At 44.6% G+C, this 25606-nt stretch overlaps 4 protein-coding genes across 4 annotated transcripts; all 4 read right to left on the minus strand.

Moving 5' to 3' along the window:
- Positions 1-3462: 3462 nt before the first annotated feature.
- N7489_003548 (uncharacterized protein) lies at positions 3463-3762 on the minus strand (the record flags this gene model as incomplete). Its single annotated transcript, XM_056709303.1, has 2 exons — positions 3463-3563; positions 3603-3762. 2 exons carry the CDS (start codon positions 3760-3762, stop codon positions 3463-3465), a joined length of 261 nt encoding a protein of 86 aa, XP_056573605.1.
- A 766-nt stretch (positions 3763-4528) lies between these two features.
- Positions 4529-4882, minus strand: N7489_003549 (uncharacterized protein; the record flags this gene model as incomplete). Its single annotated transcript, XM_056709304.1, has 2 exons — positions 4529-4612; positions 4718-4882. Coding segments are annotated over 2 exons (249 nt in total), but the record flags the coding sequence as incomplete, so codon positions are not given.
- A 13713-nt stretch (positions 4883-18595) lies between these two features.
- Positions 18596-19598, minus strand: N7489_003550 (uncharacterized protein; the record flags this gene model as incomplete). The annotated part of the gene is made up of 3 exons (XM_056709305.1): positions 18596-18633; positions 18683-18853; positions 18902-19598. The coding sequence occupies 3 exons, from the start codon at positions 19596-19598 to the stop codon at positions 18596-18598; spliced, it is 906 nt and encodes a 301-aa protein (XP_056573607.1).
- A 138-nt stretch (positions 19599-19736) lies between these two features.
- N7489_003551 (uncharacterized protein) lies at positions 19737-20147 on the minus strand (the record flags this gene model as incomplete). The annotated part of the gene is made up of 1 exon (XM_056709306.1): positions 19737-20147. The coding sequence occupies one exon, from the start codon at positions 20145-20147 to the stop codon at positions 19737-19739; it is 411 nt and encodes a 136-aa protein (XP_056573608.1).
- Between the last annotated feature and the right edge of the window lie 5459 nt (positions 20148-25606).

Below are 25606 nucleotides of genomic sequence, written 5' to 3' on the forward strand. Positions count from 1 at the left end.
GAGCTATAGCCTCTACTATAAGCGAAACCTACCTTATAGCGGCCGCTAGCATCCTCACCACAAGAGCCCGATATAGCGCGTATATACGCACCGCGCTCGGCAAAGTTTCCTTCTTCTAGGCCTTCGACAACCTTCTAGATTTCGATGAGATGTACACCGTTACCTTTCCCTTCGTCGTATCCTATCCCTCCACTAACGGCGCGCTACCCGTGAAGGCCTTCCTTGCGCTCACGATAAGCTCGATAGACGCCGTAATAATATGCTCGTAGGTAAATCTGATAGCCGGCGGCGGCTTTAACACAAACACTAGCGACGTTCATCCCACCTTCACTACCGTCACCGGTCCAGTTTAGGCTTCTTTCAAGTCTATAGGTGATAGAAAGTTCCCCGTCACTGTTCCTAAAGGCGTTGCCGGACAGAGCTACGTCGTCCTGACTAAGGGACAAGCAGGCGATTGATGACAATATCGTTGCTGGTCCTGCTATCGTCGAGGTAATTTACATTAAATTTCACGTTCGAATTTTGTTATGTGCTTCCTCACACCTTCCCTGTAGAGCTGGTATTGCTTGTATTGATAGATTGAAGAGAATACTGCTATAGAGCTCTGAGTGGTATGGCTGCTGTGCGTATGGCTGGCAAGAAGAACATATGCCTATTCCTTGTAAGTCGATCGCTGGCTCTGGGAGTAGCTCTTTTGCAACCACGTCGGCTCTACTTCTCCTATTTGCACTGGCACCGCTCAGAAACTGTCCGGTAAAGTTGCTGGTGTTACTTCTGGTCTTTGTACAGCTGGGGCTCTTCTTTGAGTGCGTTGAACAGTTGAGTCTTAGTCAGACCATTTAGGCGGAGATGTTGATGTTGATTATATGTTTGGTTCTAATAATACTGTATTTTAGCAATGCCATCTGAGCCGCCGGATATAAACTTACTTCCACCATATACATGCACTTTGGGTAGAATGCAATGGCAATTTGACGAATATATGTAGAGTAACGTACACATCATAGGAAGGCTCAATTACCAAGTACACGGTACCCCTCGCAGCCGGGCGGGGGTAATAAGAACGTATTTGGACATGCCTTCTAGCCCCTAAATGACTGATTTTCCGTCTATCTCGCCCAACCGCACACATGTTGGCGCTAGACATGATACAGTGTTCTTGGGTTATAGTGAATTTGAAAATCTCATAGATTAGCGGATAATTCGTACAGCTCCCGGGTATCATAATCAATACAGCTAAGCGAGGCCTGTCTCACGACGCGCCATTATTCTCAACGGGGCGGGAACTCGATTTGCAAACGGTGCTACCTTCTCTGGTCGACCACATGTGGGTGATTACTAAAGGGCTCGAAATTTGGTTTGCCGGGTTGTGGGGCCGCAGAGATGGTCCCACAATAAACCGGCTGGAGAAGCAAACCGGAACGTACCTCTCTTCGAACCTGCTAACGCATATCGTCTGCCCATTGCTCAAAATTTAAGTTTCTCGGGGGCGATCCTTTTTATACCGAACATATAATTACTGTCCGTGACGCTGGCTTAGTGTGGAGATACCTCGATTTGGACGCCTCAATTATTGAAGGTCATGGAACGAACACAAATACGAAAATGCGGATGCAGCGACCTCAAGTTGCATATGAAAATGACTTTATTGGCCGGAAAAGCGATTGGCGCTGAATTCCAGATTCACGAAATAACATGTACGGGTCGGGATTTGAACGGGATTTGAAGAAGCTGGAACGACCTTGATACCTACGTAGTATTTCACTACGAGTTGTACAGCCTACAATCATGGAAGCCACACACAGCCTCTTTCATGCTGAAACTTCCGATCACTCCCACCCTTTTGATTTTTTTACAAAAGCAAAGTCGAAGTCCGATAATGAACACATTGGTTATGCGTTAAGACAGGTTCAGTTAGTTGCTATCTATCTGCGTTCTCCCTCAGCGTAACCTGCCCTATCAGACTTTATCTTATAGAAATTCTTTCCACCGCACACCGGCGAAAGACGCGAAAAGCAGCAGATGATGTTGGAGCCTAGTAAGGGCAGGGATGTTCGCTTGGTTATGACTCAACTATCAAATTTTCACGGGAGCCCCTCTCACCATACAGCATGGCGCTTCTCTTACTGTATCCGTGGTAGTGATGTTCGGAGAGTCCAATAGACTCTCAAGAGCGTCAACGCAAGCATTTGCTGTCAATGTGTTTCTTATCGACGAATACGGCACAAGAACAAGCGGGGGACTATAAGGAAGCTTGACCTCTAATATACAGTTCCCTTCCAACCAACATGCGCATGGCCTTGCTTTGTTTAACGATCTTGCCATTTGCCAGACAGGGCGACGGAGACTCCGAGTTCTACGGGGGTCCTTCTCAGCTGCCGGAATGACTATCGAGGCACGTGCCGATTCGGATATCTTCCATATCAGTAAGTAGACATCAGGAACATAGACGACACTCTTCGTATCATGGCACAGGGAATGCCACTAACGCGTACATAAGAATTTTGAAAAACTCTTCCCACTACAGGGTCCACATTAGATCGCCTCCCATACTCGTGCGCCTTGTGTGTTTTGCCAACCAGCTTTAATATTTCGGTCTGTTGTTTGGCCTCAAAAGATCCATATCCCCATGATAGTATGTTCTACAACAAACTAGTGGAGGCAATGTTAGTTGGGCACCCAATTCTACTTCTGATTACAGGCCTTTGCGCGTATTGGTTGCGCACCACTGAATATACTAATTTAGTTATGCTCAATTAGCCACCCTCGACTAATCATAGCTTTTCTCCAACCTGCCCGGTCAAATACAATACTTCTTTGACTCCTTAGCTTGTTTGCCTTTTTTCCACTCCTGTCAAATAGCTATCGGCAACTTGTTGTACGTGTTTTATCTCGATGTGCTTACGCGCTTTTCCAAGTCGACATTGACAATAGAAGTCATGAGTTTTCAATTGACCGGAGCCACATTGTCGTGGTCGATGTTGTGGAGGTCGAGAGTTTCGAGTACCTGTTGACATTAGGAGCATTCTAATGATACAGAGGATAATGCAACTAGGCGAACCCTTCGGTCGCAGCAGTGATCTGGATCGAAATATGATGTGGTTGTAGAATATATCCCGGAGCCTGTTTTAAGCCTTGTTAGCTGAGGTATCACCATCGCATTGTGCTTCGCGACCAACCATATCTCACCGGGGCAGACTGGAAGCTGTAAATAACGGTAAGGCTGCGGAAAGTAGACAAATATTTACTATAATTCCGGTGTAACGAACTGAGTTCCCTGGGACGAATTCTCTGGAGTGACAGTTGTAAACTGATTCGTGCCATTAAGGTTTCTCGAGCGCCTGGGTATCATTTTATCGACTACCCTCTCCCTAGCCCACTGGACCCTCACGTCCACATTTAGTGGTGGATTAATTTGAGATATAGATTGGCTGTCGTACGCTTGGTAGAGTATTTCAAATCTTATGACCCGCGGATAGCCCGCTCAATTGAGCTTCGGCCACTGTGAGCGGACCAAAAAATACCGTAGTTCGTGCTAGCGTCGTAGGCTGTCGTTTGAAACCCTATTATCTGCTAAGTGGTAAGAAAATTCATATGCGAACCAAGCGCTAAGAAAACAGCCAATTTCTTCATGAATGTCGCCGAGTCATATTGCCTATCGAATGCTGGGTGGAGACCACGGGTATGATTAGTTAGATTCGGTTGCTTCCGATGGATCAGCGCATCATCTCCCCGGGCTGTGGGCCCTACCGCTAACCACATTCAGCGACCATGGAGCATTCTCTCTGCCTTCTAAGCTGCGCTTGGCGGAGCGAGTCAAATCGTCAAAGGATCTACGTCAATATCCTTCCACGGCGGAACACCGATCGACGCAACCTTTACTTTCTATATTTACTGTTGTCATGGGACGGTGGTGGTGTTACTGAAGATTATCTCATGAGCTATCCATCTGGTAGTGCTTGTATAAACCGACTAGCCGGTTCCTACGTAGTAAAGCCAGGACCACCGGACACGCTAAATTTACCATACTTCATATAAGTGATTAGTATTGGTTGCTTGAAGCTAGCGCCTCCTAAGCTACAAGCGGATAATCACTCGGAGTGGAAAACTGGGGCAGGGCATTATGACCTAGAGTTCTAAGCGGGCCGTCCTACTCGGGCCAAGTTCCTTAGATGCCTCCCGAGCTAGGCAAGTAGGATACTAGTCTACGGTTCTAGAGAGCGTCGATCGTGTTCTAGAACCGAGTAGTCGCCGATACCAGCTCGCCATACGTTTGATATAAGACCGGCTAAATATCGTGCCATAAGACTAGGCCCTATATAGTAGCGTGAGATAACTCCTACGCCTACTATAATTGGCAGAGCTCTCGTTCAAGCCTCTGGTTCTCTCCTAAGGCTTTGTCTTTTGCTATGATAGCCTCCTATAGTTTCGAGGTCTCCTAGACCTTTTTAGTATATAAACGCTATATCGACTAGGAATCATAGGCTCTTTCTTCGTCTATCTCCTTAAGAGCCAGCTAGAACTCCTTTTAAATATAGTCTATCATATCTAGGCACTTTCGGTAGGTCGGTTTATAGTCTTTCTTTCGGGTGCTTTTCGCTATAGGATGCCCCTAAAAGCTAGCGTTAGTAAGGTATAGTTATAAACGACTAATAGGATAAAGTAAAAGAATATAACGAAGCTCGAGTAAGTGAAGGAAAAATAGAGAATAATATACCAGCCCTTTATAATTCCCTACCGCCTTAAGAGGGTTACGTTCCGCCTTAGACCTAGAGGCCGTGGACCGAGTAGAATAAGGCGAAGAGGTATATACCCTACTAGTCCCGGGTTTCGTTATAGTAGTACCGCGGTCTACACCTCGCCGAGAGGGCTTATAGTCTTTTACTATACTAAATCCTTCCGTTCGGTGAATGAATATAGATTTAGTAAGACGCCGGGTAAAGTGAAGGAATGTTTGATTGTAGTAGCCTCCTAGGGAGTTTCGACTTTAAAGGTTTAGTTAGGGACAATCAAAAGCCCTAAAACGAGGTGAAAGCGTGACTCCTCCTACCAAGTAGCTATGCCGACATCGACATATAAGCCTAAAAGCCAAGTGCCCATTAACATAGGAGCCCTACGGTACGCTAGCGCGAAAGTATAAGATCTGCGGTTTCATTATAGAGGAAGTGATCGACTACCCTATATCGGGATCTATATTAAGGTATACGGTTATATCTTAGTATCGACCAGAGTCGAACCATCCGAGCCGCTCTTAGAAATAAGAAGGGCCCTCCGGCCTTAGCCATATGCGGTGTAGTTATACTATTGTCCTAGATATAACTTCCACTATTTATACGGTCCCACTATTACAATAGTTTCTAAAATTTAGGCCATAAAGTCTTCCATTTTATTTAGAGAAGAAAACAATCCAGAAATATTAGGGCATGTATTATAGAACTAGGATTTGGAATCTAAGTTAGACCAACTATTACCACTATCCTACTAAATTTTCCTTCGTTAAAGCTCACTAGGGTTCTATAGCTGACCATAAGACTTCTAGATCGTGTCGAAAAAGCCATAGTAGGAACCTAGGCTTAGTTTCCGGGGCAACCATTTAAGGCATTTTAACTACCAAGGCTCTTAAGCTAGGGTCCTCGACGATCGCTATTTTACCCCGCGAGATTATAACGCTACTATCACACTCTAGTAAGACCCTAAATAAAGGAAGCACTTATAGGACTAATCAAAAACCGCTTCTGAATATAGACCGATAATAGTACGGTCCTATAATTGAAAAACTCGGCGATGACCCACGGGACAATAGATCAAGGAGGTTCTATTTATAGTAAAGAGAAGAAATAGCAAATTTTTCAAAAAGGTCCAGACACGATTCACAAACCCAGTCTCGACAGACTAGTAATGATATAACATACCTTTATTGCTTGGTCCTACTAAAGGGACCACCCTTATAGGTACGGCAGTTGAGGTATTTGGAATATCACATAGGTGTCTAGTAAAAGAATGGTACGCTAAAAGCAATCTATGGTCGGGTTCTCCTACCTGCTCCTACCTACTCTCACAAGAAAATAACTTAGTCCTCCGTCGAGTGGCGACCTGTTAGTTCTCGTTAGTCTCGTCCTTTAAAGGATATTCAAGAAGGTATATATCTTCTCCTATACTAGCTTCCATAATGAGTATACTCTCTTCGAATCCGAAATCTGCGCTTTCTATCTGCTTAGATTCGTTCACCAGTCTTATAACCCTAGCAGACAGTTTATAAACATTTAACGGATAACGGAATTGAACGGATCAGCTAGGATTACATAAGTATATTTTTTTAGGTTTTGCCTGAAAAGCCGAGAAACCGATTGGCTCACAGAAATGGCAAGAGTCGGCGGTATGGGCCGACCATCTACGGTCCCACTCCTTTTCCAGTATCCGGCTCGTTCTACCCGTCCTCAGACTCTAGAGATTAAGAATATTTTGAATATAGTAGTGCTACCTTATAATATTTCAAAACATTACGTCCGTGGTGAGCATACCCGATTCTTCTAGATTCTCCTATGACTATAGGGACAACTTCAACCACGGCCGACCTAGAAAGTAGGTGGAGTAGAAAGTTTATTAGTAAAGTTTCCGATGAGATCGAAACTAAATCCTATTTATACAAGGATAATCCTATTTTCTCCCCGAGCCAGCGTTTCTATGGTTTCTCGAAAATCATTTGTCAAGATTCAAGATAAGGCGATCAGTCATGGGCCGACGACCCCGCCCTCGGTTTTGCAGTCGTCGTGAAACTAGCCCTATGACTTGAGAATAGTGGGAAAGCTTTCCTTCACGTCAAAAATAACTGTGGCATGGATTGAAAATCAATTGTATGCCTCAGTCCCAATTACAAATTACTCTGGTTTCGACATAGCTAACTTACCAGACGATAAGAGTCCAGACGTTTTTAGAGCTTCCAAGGAGCCCCCTAGCTACGATGTCATGATCTCATTGCGGAGGCAGGTTTCGGTTCGAGAGGCTTTCATAAACCAAGCTGCGGATCGTTTATTCTCTATACCTCTAGCCCTCTTTATACCCGTTAAGCCTTATTAGACTATGGATACACTCATGACCAGGCTGCCACCAAATGTTGGGGCCATCCTCATGGAGAACATCTCTATCATCCAGATCGTGTCCATGTTCTCTATCGGCGCGTACAATGCCGTAGAAACAGGGATTGTCACGTTCGACTCATTCAAGCGCTACCGGGGCCTCTATTTCTGGAGCATGCCATTTGCATCCTGGGGAATTCTCGTGCATGCCATTCCTGCTATGGCTCGCTTTATTTCTCGGGCGTCCAACCTCCCGACGTCCATCCCCTTCATGATAGGATGGGACAAGAATCCCCAAGATATAGTCGCAATCCCCTGCCATTTAGTCACAGTATGCGTCAATGAGTCAAGCAAACTATCTCTAGGAGCCGATCTTTTTTTTTTTGGTCTTGGGTGAAGGCGACTCGCTCAAAGTATTGAACGAATCTTGATTATTTTCAGTCATCTCCTTCCTAATGATGGTCATTGTGATAGGGGACATGGTGGTTATGAAACGGAGACATTTTGAATCCGCGACTAGAAACAAATAAACAATAACTGGAAACTGACAGGTATCCCGAGGTCTGAGCCCTGAAGAAAGCGGGAGATGATGAGCGTTCTGGAAGGATTCATAGGACAAAGAGTTGTGTGGTGTCGGTAGGTCCAGCTCCCCGGTGTGAATAGATCCGGCTCGCTTCCACTCTTGTCTCCCTGTCTCCCTCCTCAAAGAGCCACGTCAGGGGATGCAGAGCTTCCTTACAGATCTCCTTTTTACCTGTAGGCTTTGAGACAGAGGTCACCTACCCCCCTTTACGGATACTAAATATTAGTATTATATGACCATATGATCTGAAACCTTGTGCTGATGGCTTCCAGACCGGCAGTGGAAGACATGTGCTCGCTTCCCCCTAATGTAGATATGAATGCAGAGAAAAGGCCATTTTGCTATTCAATGCTTTGCGATTTGGTTTAGATACAATCTGGTAGACCCAAAGCTAGCCAGAAGTGGATTTCAGATGTTCGAAAATTGATTGCAGTAGTCACAGTAACAGTCCATGGGCGCTGGAAAAGCAGCCAGTAGCATTATTTCTGATTCTATATCCGGATGACATATTTGCCGCTCCTCAAACGTTCAAGAACGTGAGGCACGCAGACGGGTGGATTCTTTGAGATGCTCATCTCCACGCGTGACACGCATACTGAAAACTCCATTGGATATCAAAAATTCCGAGCCACTGCAGCCATTCAATCTATTTGTCACTTCCGCAATGCAGCGGACGAACAGTGTTCCATCGCATCGTTCGCCGGCTCGACCAGCGATCCTGACATCGGTCGCTAACGTCCGGGCTGGCGTTCAAAGCTTGACGCTCAAGGATCTCACCCTAAGCGACGAGTTCGACGACATCCACTATATATTTTGTCTGGCCGAGGATGAAGTCCTTGCAAATGTGAGTGTGATTTTACGCTGTCAGTGCAAGGCGCTTTCCCACCTGGCCTACGCGGAAGAGTGGCTGGAAAAACGAAGTGTAGGTTTTGGGACGTCATGCTATATGTGGTAAGTAGGGCTGATCCTAATTATTCAATACCCGAGGTGCTAACTAATACAGTCGAAATAAAGGACCTCTAGACGCTTTGATTCGCTCACTACTAGTCTATCGTCGGATACTAAGATACGTTATATCTACACGGTAAGTGAATTATCCCCCGAGAGAGACTTGCCACTATCAGGAATTCATCACAAAATGACCCGAGTCAAAAGTCAGCCGCGGCAGCGCTTAGTGGGACCCTAAGGGAGATCAGTCGAGCAGAGTGTGGAGAATGGCCCCGGTCGCTCGGCTAGGCTAGGAGCTCATCTACCACGAGGCCCTTCTACGTCTATACCACCCCGCCGGTCACTAGGACTAAACTCCACTCGAAGGTGATCTTAGTTTACAGCGGAGGTGTGACGGGAATGAGAAATTAGCGAAGCGACTGTCAATCACGCGTGAAGACACGTGACTAGACACACCGTATTCGGCCCAGCAACATAGAGTATAGCCGTGGTATAGAGTTTTATAACAAGTTTAGAAATGATACAAATAAAGTTCTAAACGTTCAGGCTCGTAGAGCACTAAAACTAAAACCACGCTACCTTTACATCTTTATAAGTACTAGATGCTAATACACCCCCAAGAACTATGGGCAGTTTCGCTTAATTTTGGGAAATTTTTTAGATCGAAACCATATTCATACCCAACGGTAGTGGCTAAAGAACTGTAGACATGGATTTATCTCAGTGGTGCGTGTCGCGTTAAGACGGAGATTGTTGACAGAAGAAAACACATCTCGGGCCGGCGAAGGACCCTGGCAAACTCCTATGCTGCTTAGGTTGACTCTGGGAATCAATATGTTGACCCTAGGAAACTCAAAAGCATTTCTAGGAGCTGTCTATTCCCTGGGAAACACAATTTAGCTCCTGGGGCTTTTACCAATCTCCAGGAAAATCAAGATCTACTCCTGGGATCTTGCCTCTACGTTCCTGACTGAATACACACTGGCCCTGGGAACATATTGGTTAGTTCTGGGAGCTGTTGCACTCCTAGGACCATACTTCTGGATCCTAGAGTCAATAGCTTGCCTTCTGAGGTCGCGGAACGCTCTCACAAGACACCCTCACCTCCGCACAAAACTGGGAACCGCACCTGAGGTTATAGGAGTGGGTGAAGCTGCCAAGGAACATGACTTTAATTCCTCGAAGTGGGGGTGAAAGGTCCCAGAAGTTACGTCGGGCTTCCTAGGGTCTATTTGACCCCTAGGAGCTGCTTATATGCTCCCAGAAACCGCACTAAAGGTTCCGGGAGCGAGAGAACTCCCAGGGCGAAGACATGCGTTCCCGGGGCTAATAAAGCTGCTAACAGGAACGTAACTGATTTTGTGAGTGGGGATGGAGAGTGTACAAGTTACGCACGATTTTCTAGGGCCATATGATTCCTAGGCTCACATGCTCTAGGGTCAATTTCTGAAGAGTTTACGGCAATCAAGGTAGATAGATGTTTATACAGAGCATATCGTCAGCCATCACCTGTCTTTTATATCATACCACTCAGAATACTGCTCCAATGTTGGCCAATATCGGCCGGCTAGTTAGGTCAAGCGACGAATATACTTTGATTCCAATTAGGAAATTCAACGTCTAAGTCATCTCCGTAACTCAGTAGTATGTCTATTCCTTTCTAACACCCTATCCGTCGTGCCTCTAATGTCTATAGACTCCACCGTCATTCTTCGAAAATCATCATATAATTCTGCAATTGTTCTTATTCGTAATACCTACTAAATCGTTCTTCATAGCCCTACTCTTGTAGGCCGTTGGAACCCTCACTTTTACTGTATTATAGGCTCGGTGCGCGTACTCTACTAGTGATCACGTAAGTCGAGTACGACATAACGTATAAACGACAAAGTGATATCCCGGAAGCGGCCTGGCCAATAGATCTATAATAGATAAGCTTGTAATATGGGATATGGTCCCTATCAAGGATCCTAAAGGATGCCTGAAATACGTGAACGCGGCAATCCAAGCCCCTAAGGAGAGCACGATCATACTCACGACGATTTAAATATAACCGTAATAAAACCGAGCGGCGCATTTCTCTTATAGCCACTTCGGATAGACCATAAGGATTAACCCGAACATGGAAAATAGGGCTGAAAACAGGGCCGCAATCACCATACCGTGGACGACGTCGTCCATGAGGTTTTGAAATGTTAGGACCAAAATAGAGTCGCTCAGCGTCACGAGGTCGGATTTTGCACGGTATCGTAGGACGACCGCCGAGTGTACAGTGGCCGAATTAAGACTAGCAAGGGCCAGCCAGGTGATAGTAAGGAAAATCATACGAGGCGCATTCGAATCATGGCGGCAGCAATAGGAGAGATGTTGTGCCCGCAAGAAACAGATTTATTGAGTGTAAAATATTGAGGCAGGTACCGCTTAAGGGAATAAAGTAAAGAGCGGGAGGTATAAAGATGAAGGTCATTATCCCCGGATACTATAAAACTTATATATGATCTTCACGCAAATCTGCCTTTCCAGATAATGACTCAGCTGATACTAAGCTGCGCCACATGCGTTTTAATTATCAGGTGCCTTAATGGCAGCCAAAATAGGCTTTGACTAGATAAAAGTGATTTAAGTTGAAGCACTATCTATGCGTACGCCAGATGGCCCCTACAGAAGTGCCTGATCTCTCAGTACGGGTCCCCGGAAATCACCCGTTTGTTCCTTGGATTTACTTTCCCGATACTATATTATTAACCTCCTTGATATGTATCGTGATTGCGCATGAGTCCTTTCAAATTCGGACGAACATCGACGGAAGATTTCTGATACCGACGTAGTTCGCCTTGGTCTGTTTGCGATATATCACTCCGCTGTACCCGAGGAAACTGCGATTTGCTGTTGATTGGGAATCTACCTAACAGTCCCTAGAAGATGTAGTCACCTATTTTCTACCTCTTTTGTTGAGCTTGTGTTTAAAAGCCAGTGTAGGATGCGTCTCATAAGCCATGGCAAAACCGTCGCTGTTAGGTGAACCAACGCGGCCGATTAGGAAACGAGCTTCGAGTGGGAAAATTAATGAAGTCCCAGTATTGGCAAAGAAACAATATGGCTTAGATGCATATCTTCTATAGGCGGAAAACTCACATGCTCCTGGTGCTCAACGGTGTTTTTATGTTCAACGTTGATGTGAACGTTGATTCAACTTTCTGATATCATTCGCCACCCGTACATTGCTAAAGGTGCTTAAATGAGAACACTCAAAAAATACTATCATGTCGTAGTACCAACGAATTATGACCAAAGAAGTTATAGTCTCTAGAGCTCCTAGAAGCACAAAACACCCTCGGCCAGTCGGATCTTTATCGTGGCAGCGCGGCGCGGCTGAACCATCGCCCTCTAACAACCCCCAATTCGTGAGAAATTGAACTCCCTTCCACACGTCCTATTCATGAATAATAATAGTTTGGCAGCCATGTTGCTCCTGGGAATATGCTTCGAATCAATTAGGTGCTCGAGACCCATGTGGAATAAAACATCCTTGATTCGATCGTGCGTGTACGTACCACTATTGTGGCCACATATTGACATCCATAGTCCTCCTAGGAGTCGGCGCTGATAATAATAACCCGGAAGATATTGTCTATAGATATAGTAGGCATGACCACTTCAGCCTCAAACATTTAAAAGGTCATAATTGTCCCACGGTCGATACTCTCTTATCCTTTTGTTCCAATAACTTGCCAGTACAACACCATCACCAGCGAAGCCAATCAATCATGGATCACAACCTACCACAGGTTCCAAAGAAGTCCAATACCCCAGACACAGAAGGTCACAATGGACGTACATACCAAACTAGTATCGTTATTTTAGATCCCCTTCTCGAGGAATCCATCGGCTAACATACCTATTTTATAAAGGTAATAAATCGGCTAGAAACTTTTGTCGTGTCGATAGTCTATTCGTTTACGAGAATCGCGGCCATATAAGCTAAGCTTTACTACCGCCTATTAACCAGTCCACTAGCTCTATAGCTATAGAGGCAGTTACTTCCTTTAGTACCTCTCTTACTAACTTAATGGCCTCTACGTTATCTACAAGCGCTATAAAGGCCGAAATCTAAGATCTACCCCCTCCGAAAGCGACAAAGAGAGTAGCCGAATCCTCAACCGTCCCCCGAAAGCGACGCCGACATTCATACCCCACCTCTTAAATACCGGGCCGCTCATAACGGGTGTATTCAAAGAGACCACCCCTAAGTCTTATAAGAATTAGTAGGTATATAGTCAACGATACTATTTAATACCTATAAATGCTATCCGACCGTATCTTAATCTACGACACCATTTTCCCTAGGGAGTGGGCCACTATATATCTCGCTACCCAATTACTACAGAGCAGATATAAAGAGATCATTATAAGGAAAGAGTTAGAAATAGACGCTATATCCGATTTTAAGTCCCCACTAATATAGTTAGAAGAGAAATGCTAGAAGTGTACTACTATAGACGAGGAGCGGCTATATAACTAAGACGCACCTTATTCTTATTACCCTATCGGCTATATTTTGATAGCGTAACTAGCTATTTGGAATTGAGGAGCAAATATAGTATTATACAACCATTAATCGATATCTAAGAACCTATTGAGCTTCAAATCTATCAGTACATGACTAAGGGACTTTTAGGTCTCGAGGATTTAAACGGCTTCCTATACGATATTAGGACGCCTAGTAAGTAGAAAGAAACATACCAAAGCAGCTATATCTTAATCTAAAGCCATACAATATATTAGGGAAATCAGGCAGCGTGTACGAGACCGATCGGGGATCGATTACTTCGAATATCAAAAACAGCCACTCTTTATATTATTTAACCTACTTCCCCGAAATGTTATAATAGCTCTACGCTCTATAAGTATTTTATTATCCCGTTAATCAGGTTATAGCTACTAGTCCTAATAACTCAGCAGTTTAGCAGTCATTTTAAGTCTAGATGTCAGTATATTAATCTAAGTGACTCACTATAGTATCACTTATAGACTATATTAAACTATAGTATTAGTAAGATAGGTAATTCTAGAACGCCGAGGCCCAAATCAGCTATACCAGTATTCGTCCGAGAATTATAAGAGAGCGACTCGCCGTGCTAAAAAGCGAGCTTCTAAGCTAAAGGCATACCTAACTATAACCGAGCCCACCGGATTATCTCTCTTTATCTAGCCAATATGTTCGTTATAGCGTCAACTAGATACTAGTCGCATAGAAAGTTACGAGTGATCATTATATGACTATATAAGTGGAACTCTATACAACGAAATAATTGTAGGCAAGTTTACCACTTCATAAGCCTACTAATTATTATAATAACCATACTATACCTGATACGGTGCGCTCGTCGACTTATAAGCGAAACATAAAGCCGCTATTACAAAGAAGCTGCTATAGACTTTGACTCGTTTAATAGCTTCCGTCTTTATTTTTAGCGCGTTGTCGGTCCTAGGGAAACTAGAATTTGTCCGTAGATAGTATTCCCTAGCGCCGTAAAGGGTAACAAGATCCTAAAGAAGTTGAGTTTTGTTAAGTAGTGCGGTCATCTATCAATTCGTATCGAGTTTTTAATTAGCTCGAGACTCAGGTTCATAATAGCTGACAGTTTATTATCAGTTATAAAAGGATACACGTGCCGTTAATAGTTTATATATAAGCTCTATAGGTGATCGGCCTTATCTTACGACTGTTAGTCGATGCTAGCATCTCCTATCACAACCGAGAGTCGAATTACTAACACCGCACCCTTAAAACCTCGCGTATAAAATAAACGGAATTCCACTTTCACTCTTAGTCCTTACACGTTTTAAATCCGAGAAAATACCGCCCTATTATTATATCATCAAAACTATCTAAAGACAATATGATATATAACCTTAGTACTATCAAAGCTCAATCTAAGCTCCCTATATCGATATCGGCCCTAACCACCCGCGAGAGTTATAAGGCGGCCACTACGAAATTAATAGGACCTCACCGCCGCGGTAGATTAAAGGTTATCATAGGACCTCCTAAAAGCCTTTACTTACCCTATTTATATAGTCTGGAAAATATTACATCCGTCCTAATTGTAAGGCAGGAGTCACCATAGGATACCTATCGGAAAGTCATTACGTATAAGAATACTAGCAAAGTTACAATTGCCACACGCCGCACTCGCCCGTCTCGTATAGTAGCCATCCGGACATACGGGAAAGAGAATACTCGAAGATTGATTTACAGATTCGGACGCCTAGAAAATAGGAACGTTCTCTCCTTATATAAATGCTATATACACGAAGATCTCGCATTCTTCTTAGTTAACGACTTACCGCTAACGCTAGCGTATGTTATCGCTTTTCCGTCTATTTATCCTAGCGAGATAGAATTGGGATCTATTATATGCCTAGTTTGTCCCTCATTCCCTTCGATAAGCTGTTCTGACATTTTAGGTCCTAGATAGTGCCTGCTACTTATCTTCATTTAGCCTTACGCACTAATCACTAGCCTATAGTAATATATTATTTAGTATTAACGGGATCACTAAGATAGGTCTATTAATAGCCGTATCCTTATATTATCTAGCGAACATTTTGTAGCAAGTTTAGACCTTTATATAGATTGCACGCCAAAGCAATCTGAAATAGCATATATTACGGCTCTTCCGTCGATCATGATGCGGCTTATATAGAAAAATGGCAAAGATCAAGGCGTTATTGGCGTGAATGATCTAGAGCGATGGCTAATAGATTCTGCCGCTATGGAGTTTTGTCCGCTACCGAGACGGTAGAATCAATCAGGTCGCTGAGAAATATAAGTCCTACTAGTAAGACATCGTGTTTCGCTAATGCCTAGTAGCAGCCCCTATTAGCGGGGAAGCACCGCCCAAACGATGATCTAGTGGTTCTCGTAAGAGCAGCTCTGCTCTCTAGTAGCTTGAATTGCATTTACAACCCCGGTCCTAAAACTTGCTAAGGGACAAAGATCTGGCGCAGACTCTCGGATATTCGCGAATTCTCGTTCTGGTCGTAGGCTTTACCAGTATCCAACATTCCACGCCTCTCCTACAGTTCTCTTGCTACATATTAGGGTGCTTTTTTTTCTTCCACGGCATAATTCATTGTGTTGCTCTACTGAAATTCTTCTAATATTGCGCTCCTATGGACTGAATGCTACATAATTAACGTTACATTGCTGGTGAAAAATCAAGGCTAACTTTGAATACTCTGGGTACTTCTGGTGACATGCCCAACCTTTGAAGAGCCGAGTATAAAGGATTTCATGTGGGCAATCTGTATTCGATAATAAAGCCTCAAACATTCCTTCGAAGCGCTCACAATCTCCATATTAAAAGATAAACCTAGCCTTCCAAAGCCCAATACTTGAGATCGCAGCGGTACTGGATTGCTTGACGTCCACGATAGATGAATTCTAAGCATCCTGAACGCAAGAAGTAAAGCAACGAGGGAAACAGCTAAACTAATGTGAATGTTTCAGAAGTACGTATGTATGTCGCTTGCAGACTTCAACCAGTGGTGAATACTGGGAAGCTGAAACAACTGGTACGCAACGGCATTCAGGGGCAATGTATCCGGCTTTTACCACCCCCAACGGCTGGCTAGTGATCGACTTTAACATTATATCTGAAGTTGAGTTGAAAAGACCCAGCACCAGTTGGTTCATTTCACCACTATAGTAAACTGTGAGGGAGGGTTGTCGCACAAGCTTAGCTACGCGACTATTGTTTCTCCCCCCATTCAAATTTCCCTCTGTACCGCAACTTATTTATAAAAACCTTTCACTCAGCTTCCATCAGCCTTCAGACTCGCACAGAACACATCACCTTGGAGTTTTTATTTGCAAGACCCACCACAAACGGCATGCATTACAATACTGGTCTTTCCTTGACAGTCTCTCTCCTGGGAATGGTAGCTGCCACTTAGAACCCAGTCCATCGATATGCGCAACTCCGTGATCGGGACAGCCCGGCTGTCGTGCTAGTAATACTGGCAAGTAAGGTATCTACGGCGATTACTGTACATTGTTTTATGTAAACCATTGAATAACTACGATATGGTCCGCTCCGTGAGCGCTGAGTCTGTTGAATCAGGATGCACTCGTGCGTCCTGGAAATCTATAGACTGTGCATTACCACAGAAATATCTCTAGTGTACATTTACAGGAATCTGCAGTATCATTTTGAAAGGATTGAGGTTCCTCTTAACAAATGCGTCAGTGGTGAATACGAGTATAAATGTACAAACTGTTGTGCGATGTCTGATATATACTTTTTGGGAAACGGTAGCAAATCGAATACATAACTGGGAGATATGGAAGACCGCATTGAGATGTATGGCACTTAGCTGCTCTGTCCCATATGCACCTCAATAACATGCAAAGAGTATTTGTGCCGAGAAAAGCCCACCTTGCATATCACGGGAGCTATCTGAAATTGATGCTGCCATGTCTTAGAGACCACCAAACATTCCTCTCGGTGACGGCGCCAAAGAGTATTGATGATAGTTGTGGTGTTCCATCATGCTCTCAATGGCCCTCCGAATGCAGTGATTCCGCGCGGAATACAACGGTCTTTTCAAATTGCCAACATTTCGTCTGCCATCCACCGCGAACCCGTCTGCGATGGGGAAATGTCCACCCTTGGCTACCAACATCAAATATCCTCGAGCCACCGGTCTTTGGGGTTGACATCAATATGATCATGGCGAAGCAGAATCTGGCCCCTCTCAAGACCGGTATCATGTATGACGATGTATAGCACCATGTCGTGAGTTGCAATCATATTTTCTTTGATTTTAAGGTGCTCAGATTGCTGCACTGAGGGTCTGAAGTGCTTGGAGGACGAAATGGCAAAGGTAGCCAGCATGAAAAAGAATGCGAGGAACTTCATTTTGGGGGTTAGAAGATCTAGGTTGTGTATGTTGTGGATTGTGCTGGAATTTTGATAATGAAATGGAGAATTGAGCTGTGAAGTGGAGAGTCACTTGACTTTGAAGATTCAGGACTGGCTAAAAGCACGAAGGAACATTTAAGTGCATAGGTTGGATGGGCCGTGGAGACTATTAAATTGGCCCTGTAAACCTCAAAAGCAGGTGTAGAACCTATATATCTCGTGGAACTGAAAATTTACTCCTTGAATCTTCAGACCACGTTCCTGAGCAAATATTACAACTCTCTTACTAGCACAGAAAACTTTCAATACGCATTTTAGAGAAAGCCACGGTTAATCCAATTTGATTAACGCTGTATCTTCGTCATCAGCGTTTATTCACCGCGTGTATCTCATTTAGTGCAGTCTTTCAACAATACTTCTCGTTGCAAGTTGATATTCTCAAAAAGGCTTCCAAGATGAAAGGCTGGCCAGTCCAACTAAAATACTGCCAACCATTCTGTCCCATCCATGTAGACTTAAGGGTTTCAGGGACACACGTAAATAAAACTATGATATGAGGAGAGGTATGATATGCCAGACCTACATGGTGCATATTGACTCCCCTGAATATAGGTAATCTCTATCTTTGGATTTCTCGTACTATATCTTGTATAGATAGTCTGTTGCAGTTTTACGAACCATGTTCGGCACTTGGTGCATTTCCATTAATTATGCTATTCCTTTCCTTCGAGTTCATAACAGCCCGGTGGGCTCTCATCGAATGAATTTCATATTTGACGCTGGATATGTTATTGGGCCAGCATTTAAGATGAATAGGAGCTGTTAATTGTTATACATCCTGAGGGATATTCGCCGGTATAGAGCAAGGATCGGTTCAAGCCCTCCATGAGAAACAATAGAAGCTTAATCCGTAAGAGCCAGGTCGATAGACTCGTTTCCAGCGCGTGAGGCTTTGTGAATGTTTATTTCAACACAAATTCCAGATTCCAACACATTCCTTATAGTATACAAGTCTTGAATTCGTCAAAAGAGAAGCATTCCGATATCCCCTCGCATTTTCACGGCGAAACATGGAAAACACGGACAGTGGTAGGTTCTGCAACAATTAGAAATTTCTTTTTTTAGTTCGAGATGAGAGAACCTACCAGTAGGGTTCAACTTGTATGCTTCTTCGAATGACTTGACGTGCATCATCTCCATAGCGACGACTCTATCCGCTTTTGATAGCTGAATCTCGCGTGTATTCTGGAACGCAGCGTCCAAACGTTCTGGTGCCAGTGACATGAATATGTTGGCGAGACGCAAGGCCAAATTGGCTATACTCTTGTCAAACACCATATCAGCCTAAAGATCGATTCACTTACTTCTGTCCAAGTTTCTCTCCATATTGATAAGCTGATAGTGCCATAGTAGGGCAGTAAGATCATTCGCTTCTCTCAAAGAGGCTAGAATCTTTGGTAATAGAATTGGGTTGAAAGCTAGAAATGCCCGTCGGTAATATCCCAGCACTTCTAATTCGCTTTCGATTCTCAATGTTTGGAACTCCATCCCGGAAACACGGATTTCTTCGCACTGAAAAGCCTTCTGGAGACCTAGTATCATAGACTGTAAGTGGTTCACTGAAACTTCGGCGCCAAACAGTGGCGATTCTTTGAGCCGGAAAGCCATGGTCGACAGAAAGATTTGATCGCGGGTCCAAATTTCCTTTGCTTCATATCCTTCAAGCTCATCGGCCTGGATTCCACCAAAGGCATGACAAATCAAAGCAATACTTGCCCTCACCCCAAACGGCCGGTATGGGGGTTCCTCTCTTCTGAAACATTCAAATATAAAGCTCGAGTGAGGGGACGTATTCTCCCCAAGGATGAACAGAATATATCTTGTTTGGCGCTCTATGTCTTCCAAGGTTACTGTGTGAAGCCCATCAGAATTGGTCAAGATATTGCGGACGCTGATGAGCCACTGTTGAAGCTGCTCGTGTTGCAGGACAAAGCTCTGTTCCCAGTCATGGTGGCGGCGACATATGACTTTCCACAGAGCTCCTATGTCTGCAGGAAGCATTGAAGAGATGAAAAGATAATTTAATACCAACAAGAGCTGGTGGGCCGTATGTGGGCCGCAAATATGTCTCCCAGATATGGTCAGATCAAAATTTGGGCGTGGAGGCAAAGAAGCCTTGTTGAGTGTTAGCATCGTGGTCTAGATTTCCTCGTAGTTGGAATTGGTTACCGGAGGAATCATTTGCGCATAGGGCTCTGTTGGCTGAGGTACTGATGTGCTCCGCGGCCGTTCAAAAGTTCCTTTAACATGTTTCGGTTGGAAAATCGAAGCCTTCTCCACATTCGCAGCCGCACCTTTTGGTGGGACCTCATGAGGTCCTAAGTTGCCCTGCTCAGAATGTCTCTGACTCATGTGCTTGATATGTTCTTCGTCTGCAGGCTCAATGGCGTGTTGCATCTCCTTATTAGTACTTGATTCATGATGCAAACACTGTTCGGATTGCCGCTCAAAAGTCTTCCATGGAATGTAGTTATCCTCATATTCACCCTCCTGCTCTTGCTTTTGCCGCTTTGGTTGTGGCTCTGGAAGGGCATGTTCTTGGTCTGGCATTTTCGTTTCATAGACGCACAACGAAGGTTTGCCACGCTTGAGGCAGGTTTGACAATGAGGAACTTCACGGTTGCATCGAGTTTTTGAATAGTAGCATGGTCGACAGGAACGAAGAGCGGTTTTGGAGGAATCGAAGGTTATAACGGGGAAGCGGTACACCATTGCTTTGGACCTGTGAAGAAAGATGTATAGCAGCTATTTGGAAGCGTGGGTATAACAACTGGTGGCAAACGATAACTCTGGCACGTAATGCAGAAAGATATGTGGAATGATCTTCTCAGGAGGCGGTATCTGTATTGCTGCCAGGTGTTCCCTGTGAATGGTGCGACGTCAGTACAGTAAGGCAGAGAAATGAGTGTACAGAAGTAGTGATCGTAGCGCAATACGTTTGAGATAAACGGAAAGTTATATGGGTAGAAGTGTATCCTTAGATGGAGGAGGAAAACACTACTTATAATGCCCGTTGGCATCGTAACTTATCCTATGTTCTAATATGTTGCCAGGTCCTTTGATGACCACAGTCGGATTGCGGAGCTAGATTAAGCTCCTAGGAAATGCTTTTTTCGTCCTAGGAGTAGTCGAGATATTGCCCTAAGTACCAACCATCCATTCCATCATGAAACCTTGGGAATGCCTCGCGGAGATGTAGGGGATGCTGGTGCTTGGGATGCGTCATACGATAGCTGGCCAGAAAAGCACAATGTTTGTTCCGCGATCAGACATCGAAACTGGCAATATGCTCGAGCCCTGACGGAAGGAGTTCCAGAAAAGGCCAGTATCCAGGGATTTGCATTGCATATCCTGGGAGTTGCTTCACCTTACCTGTGCTCGGATCTCTGCTGCAAACTAAAGTTAGAGGTCTAAAATGCCTTTCGGTAGGAAGGGGGATTGAGAATGGTCGAATAACTATATCCCTTCTGCATAGTATTACACTCAGTAGTTCCCCGCCATTTTTCTTCGTCATTTCCGCGAGGTCGCTTTAGCCCAATTCCCAAAAGCCATGTGATGAAGACGGGGTGTCACCTTCCACTACCCTTCGTAGAAGGTAACATACATCTTCTTATATGGCCATTGATATGCATTTATCTTTGACTTTGTCAAATAAGAACTATGCGAAATCATATAGATGGACTGCTCCTCTCGTTAAAGCAATCAGCGGAGTGTCTCAACCTTGGTTAGGCAGCCTAAGGCAAGCCCGTTGCTGCTGCTGCTTTCCACTTCTAGAGAAGCTTGTGGCTTCCTATTTATCAACACCTTCCTTCCCAAAGATATCAGATACGATTCGCTTACCAGGAGGACGAACCGGCCCACCGGCACCACATAGGTGCAGTCCAGCTATACTTCAATTTAATTTGAACTGATAGCCACACAACCAGTCTGGAAATTAACGATTTCAAGACATGCGATACCGCTGATCATCTCGAATGATACTTATTGTCAAGGCTCTTCATACATCGTTCCCTGCGTTACTCCAAGTCGTGAAGTAGACTACGTATGCCATTTTATCTTAGAGCCTGCCACCAATACAAGGATTACAAGGATTTGAAGGCAACCTTAATCCCCCCCGTGAATTTCGCACGGTGGATGGCCTCTTTAGTTGTTCTCTACATTGGTTCAAAATTTTGCCCTACGGTATCAACATATCAATTATCGATGAAATAATAATTGTTGTGATATGAGGTTGGTGCAGATCAGGAACCAAGCCGCTCCGTCGGAATTAGCTCCGAAGTGTCTATACAGACCACCAAGTTGATTTCCAATCAACTTGGCTCCGTGTTGTATATGTAACTTCATCTTGCCCTCTAGAATAAAATACAATTTCATACTTCTGAACTACAACAAGATCCACAGAATACACGATTCCTGGTTAGTCTAGAACATCGGTTTCTACTTAGAAGAGATGTCACACTTGGTCCCAGAGGATGATACCGTCGCCTAAATCACCAGGCACTGATGCGGTCGAGATTTAACGTTCTGCCTTTCTCTGAGGAGGATGTTACCTTCGTAGAAGAATGACGGGACGTAGCAGATTAGTTACTGAATTTGTCAGATGAAACCACGTGATGTCCGGTTCGGTGGTCGCCGCGTCCCCGCGAAATAACTAAATCAAGCAAATATATATACATATTTATTGCAAGGCAAGATTGAAATATATCATGCAGCGCTTTTATATGTGCGATTTCGCGTATGAAAGCCCGGTTCAGCGACATAGACTTGTTTAATCCAACGTAGTGTTGAGCGATCGTAAAATCTTATTAAGAATTGAACAATCTTAATTATTGTGCTAGATTACCGAAGCGGTATTACGCGGTAACTTCCTTCAGCCAAAGAGAGCGGTTGGTTAAGTCAAACGCTAAACGGAAGGTTGGTCATAGGTAGTAGGTGGAGAGCGGTGTGAGAAGGGCTTATCTGCCGAACGGAGCTCACACTCCTATTGGCGTGCCCCATATATCCCCACTCCACCTCTTTCGATATAACTGTATGCTAGGAACCGCGAAGTCGGCAAGCTTTCATATCTCAATGCGTTGATTAGGCTTTAAGCTAGGACACGTCGTCAGCTTTATCTTTTTCTTCAAGCTCTATAGTGGTTTGTCTAGGAAAATCTCCATTTTTTTCCATACGCTAATTGACAAATCCAGACTTAAGACCCGCCAGCGATTTCGGGAAGGGATTCTCGGTGGATAATATCGACCTTGTTTAATAGCGACCGCCGAGTTATAAGTAAGAATATTTAAACACCTTTAGATATATGCTTCGATCGAAACTGACCCTTGTCAGATACGAAATAGTAAGCTAGTGAAGTGCGAAGCTCCTCTACTTATAGACTATAAGTCCTTCAATCGTGAGTGCCACTACTACGAGCATTCTTATTTATTAGGAGCCGCATACTAAATGTCATTCACAATCAGCTAGTCATGTTAAAATCAGTGGCGGGTAACTACACCTTCGCCGAGCCCCTAAAGCTTTTTGTGCCAGTATAGAGGAAAGCTGGTTGGTGAGTGCTCGCAATGTATAGTTGCGGCGAAGCAGTTTCTGAATAAAGTGGGGAAGGTTCATTAAGTTGATGTAACTCTCGGCCCTGATTATTATGTCCCTGCTGTTGTCTGCCGTCTGCTAGACCGTATAATAATGGCTCAAATGCTTAACAACCAAGGGGATGACCCTACCCTATATGGTTCTGTCCGTAGCAAACGGGTTGTTATTCCTTTCGAGCCACGCACCCTAGTCTAAATGAATCAACGAGTGAGGGGACCCCTGCTTATTGAGATAGCATTCCTACTATAGCAGATACCCTAGCCCTAGTCCACCTATTGAACAATGCTAATTTGTTAAGTCTATACTCTGCCCCGTCAACCCAAACAGCCAAAGTACTATATTAAATGAATAGGAGGCCTCTTCTCGATAACACCCTAGTTGAATCCTTTAATATGCTATCTATACCGCTAAGTGCTCGCTTTCCACCAACATTCATTTAGATAGCTTTACCTACGTCTAAATTAGTGCCCACGACCCCTATAGGCGGCGAAAAAGGCCTCGCATAATCCATAGCAACATCTCTATTAGGTAAGCTGTGTCGAATATCCGTGTGCTTGTTCCTAATGCGTAACTTCGTGCTTACGACTACTAAAACACAATACCCTTGAAGTACCGAGGCCTACCGTGGCCTAATCGTCTTTGTCCGCGTTCTTTACCGAATAATACAGAGGTTATCTTGTAAGTCTTCATATTTTTTAAGGTCCTAACTAGGGTCTCCAGATCTATAACCAGCTGTGGCCTAATCAACTTGGTTGTCTGTATAGACATTTCGGAGCTAATTCCGATGGTGCGGCTTGCTTCCTGATCTGCACCAGCCTCATATCACAACAGACCTTACAGCTGCGAGGCCAATTGCAGCCGGTTTTCAGATAATTGAAGAACCACTAAGAGGGTACATATATACTAAACGGACATCTTAATCTTCGTTTGAGCCTTTAATGGCATCTGCAAATGGGCCAACCCACGATGTGGTGACTAGAGATACAGAGCCATGGTCCTTTTCCGGACGCCGAATCTTGCTCGTCTGCATTCGTTGAATTTAGGCTCGGGTGTAACGATGGCCGGTCTAAGCTCTGACACCTGCCTTTCTTTTCTCATCCCCACCCTTTCCCTCCGCCATATATAGCTGTCTACAACACCCTATCATTAGGTCGTGGGAAGCTAATACTGATTATCTTGCTTCCACTGAACATCAAAACGTCCTTGTCGGAATAAGATCTACACTTCTATCCAATTACCCGTTCGCCGGAAGAAAACCAGGAGAGGTACGTGGATTCGATTGCTGTCAAAAAGAGCCCACTAACAGTTTTGTAGAGCTTTTATCGCTGCTTCACGGCGAAAAGACCGGAGCTTGGATGCTCGGGTGAAGTCGGCCAATCCCTTCGTCGCTGCACAAACGTCGCACTGGCAAGGCGTTTCACGTCACTAAAGAGAATGTTAAGGGGGAGGGCATGTACGAGGAAGTCGACGAGCGTTATCAAGCAAAGCGGATCCCCATGCTGCAAAACCGAACCTTACGAATCAAAGAGCAATTCTACCGCCACTTACTGGCTGCTTTTCCAGGCCGTTCCAAATTTCACTCGAAAGGATCAAATTTCACTCGAAAGGACTCTCCATCGCAAGTCGGCGCGAAAGCAACTTGGCGTTCCGCCTATCGATGAAAGGCAACCTGCCGAAGTTGAGTTTAGATTTGTTAAGCATCGACTCATCCTTCTCGCTTAGTGTGGCTGCGTTGGCAAGTACGACGGCAAGTGCTGATAGCCACGTCCCGTCGCCTAATACGTCATTTGACCCTAAGATATAACCGTATATACTCTACACAAGCGACTCAAAAATCCCTATTACTATATCAGCCACACTATTCTTCTACGACGACTTGCTAGAAGATGCCCAACTACGTGGAACAAACATTTGCACCGGCCTAGAGTACCGTGGCTATCTAACATCGGCAGATCCCTGCCTCGGACCAAATCTTACAGATATCCGTTCGGTTAAAAAGAGGTAGCGGCAGATAATATACCAGGCCCGCGCGCCTATCCATTCTACCGCCCACTTGCTGCAGTCCACGGAATGCCTCGCATCTGCCCTAGAGTTACCTCTACGGCACCCGGCTCCGCCGTAGCGCTAACCTTTTTAGGCTCAATTTCGCGCCCCACTAGTGTGTCTCATACCCACTCTCTTATGGGTCAATATTGAACTCCCAGCCCCTCTTCGTTCAAGGCCACAATATCTATCTCATCCAGTTGCGGCTAATCTCGACCGTCAAATCGCCCTAGACCAAGGCCACATTCGCAGGTAGGGAGGCAATCTCGGATTTCGGCCCTTGGAGACTGCCAGCACTGTTCAGGCCACCATGTCACCCATCATCATTAAGGTGGAAGTCGACGGCATCACGGTCTTACGGCGATCCGTACCTTGACTCC

This window comes from Penicillium chrysogenum (genome assembly GCF_028827035.1).
Source record: "Penicillium chrysogenum strain IBT 35668 chromosome Unknown utg000001l_segment0_segment0, whole genome shotgun sequence".
NCBI classification, from domain to species: Eukaryota; Fungi; Ascomycota; class Eurotiomycetes; order Eurotiales; family Aspergillaceae; genus Penicillium; species Penicillium chrysogenum.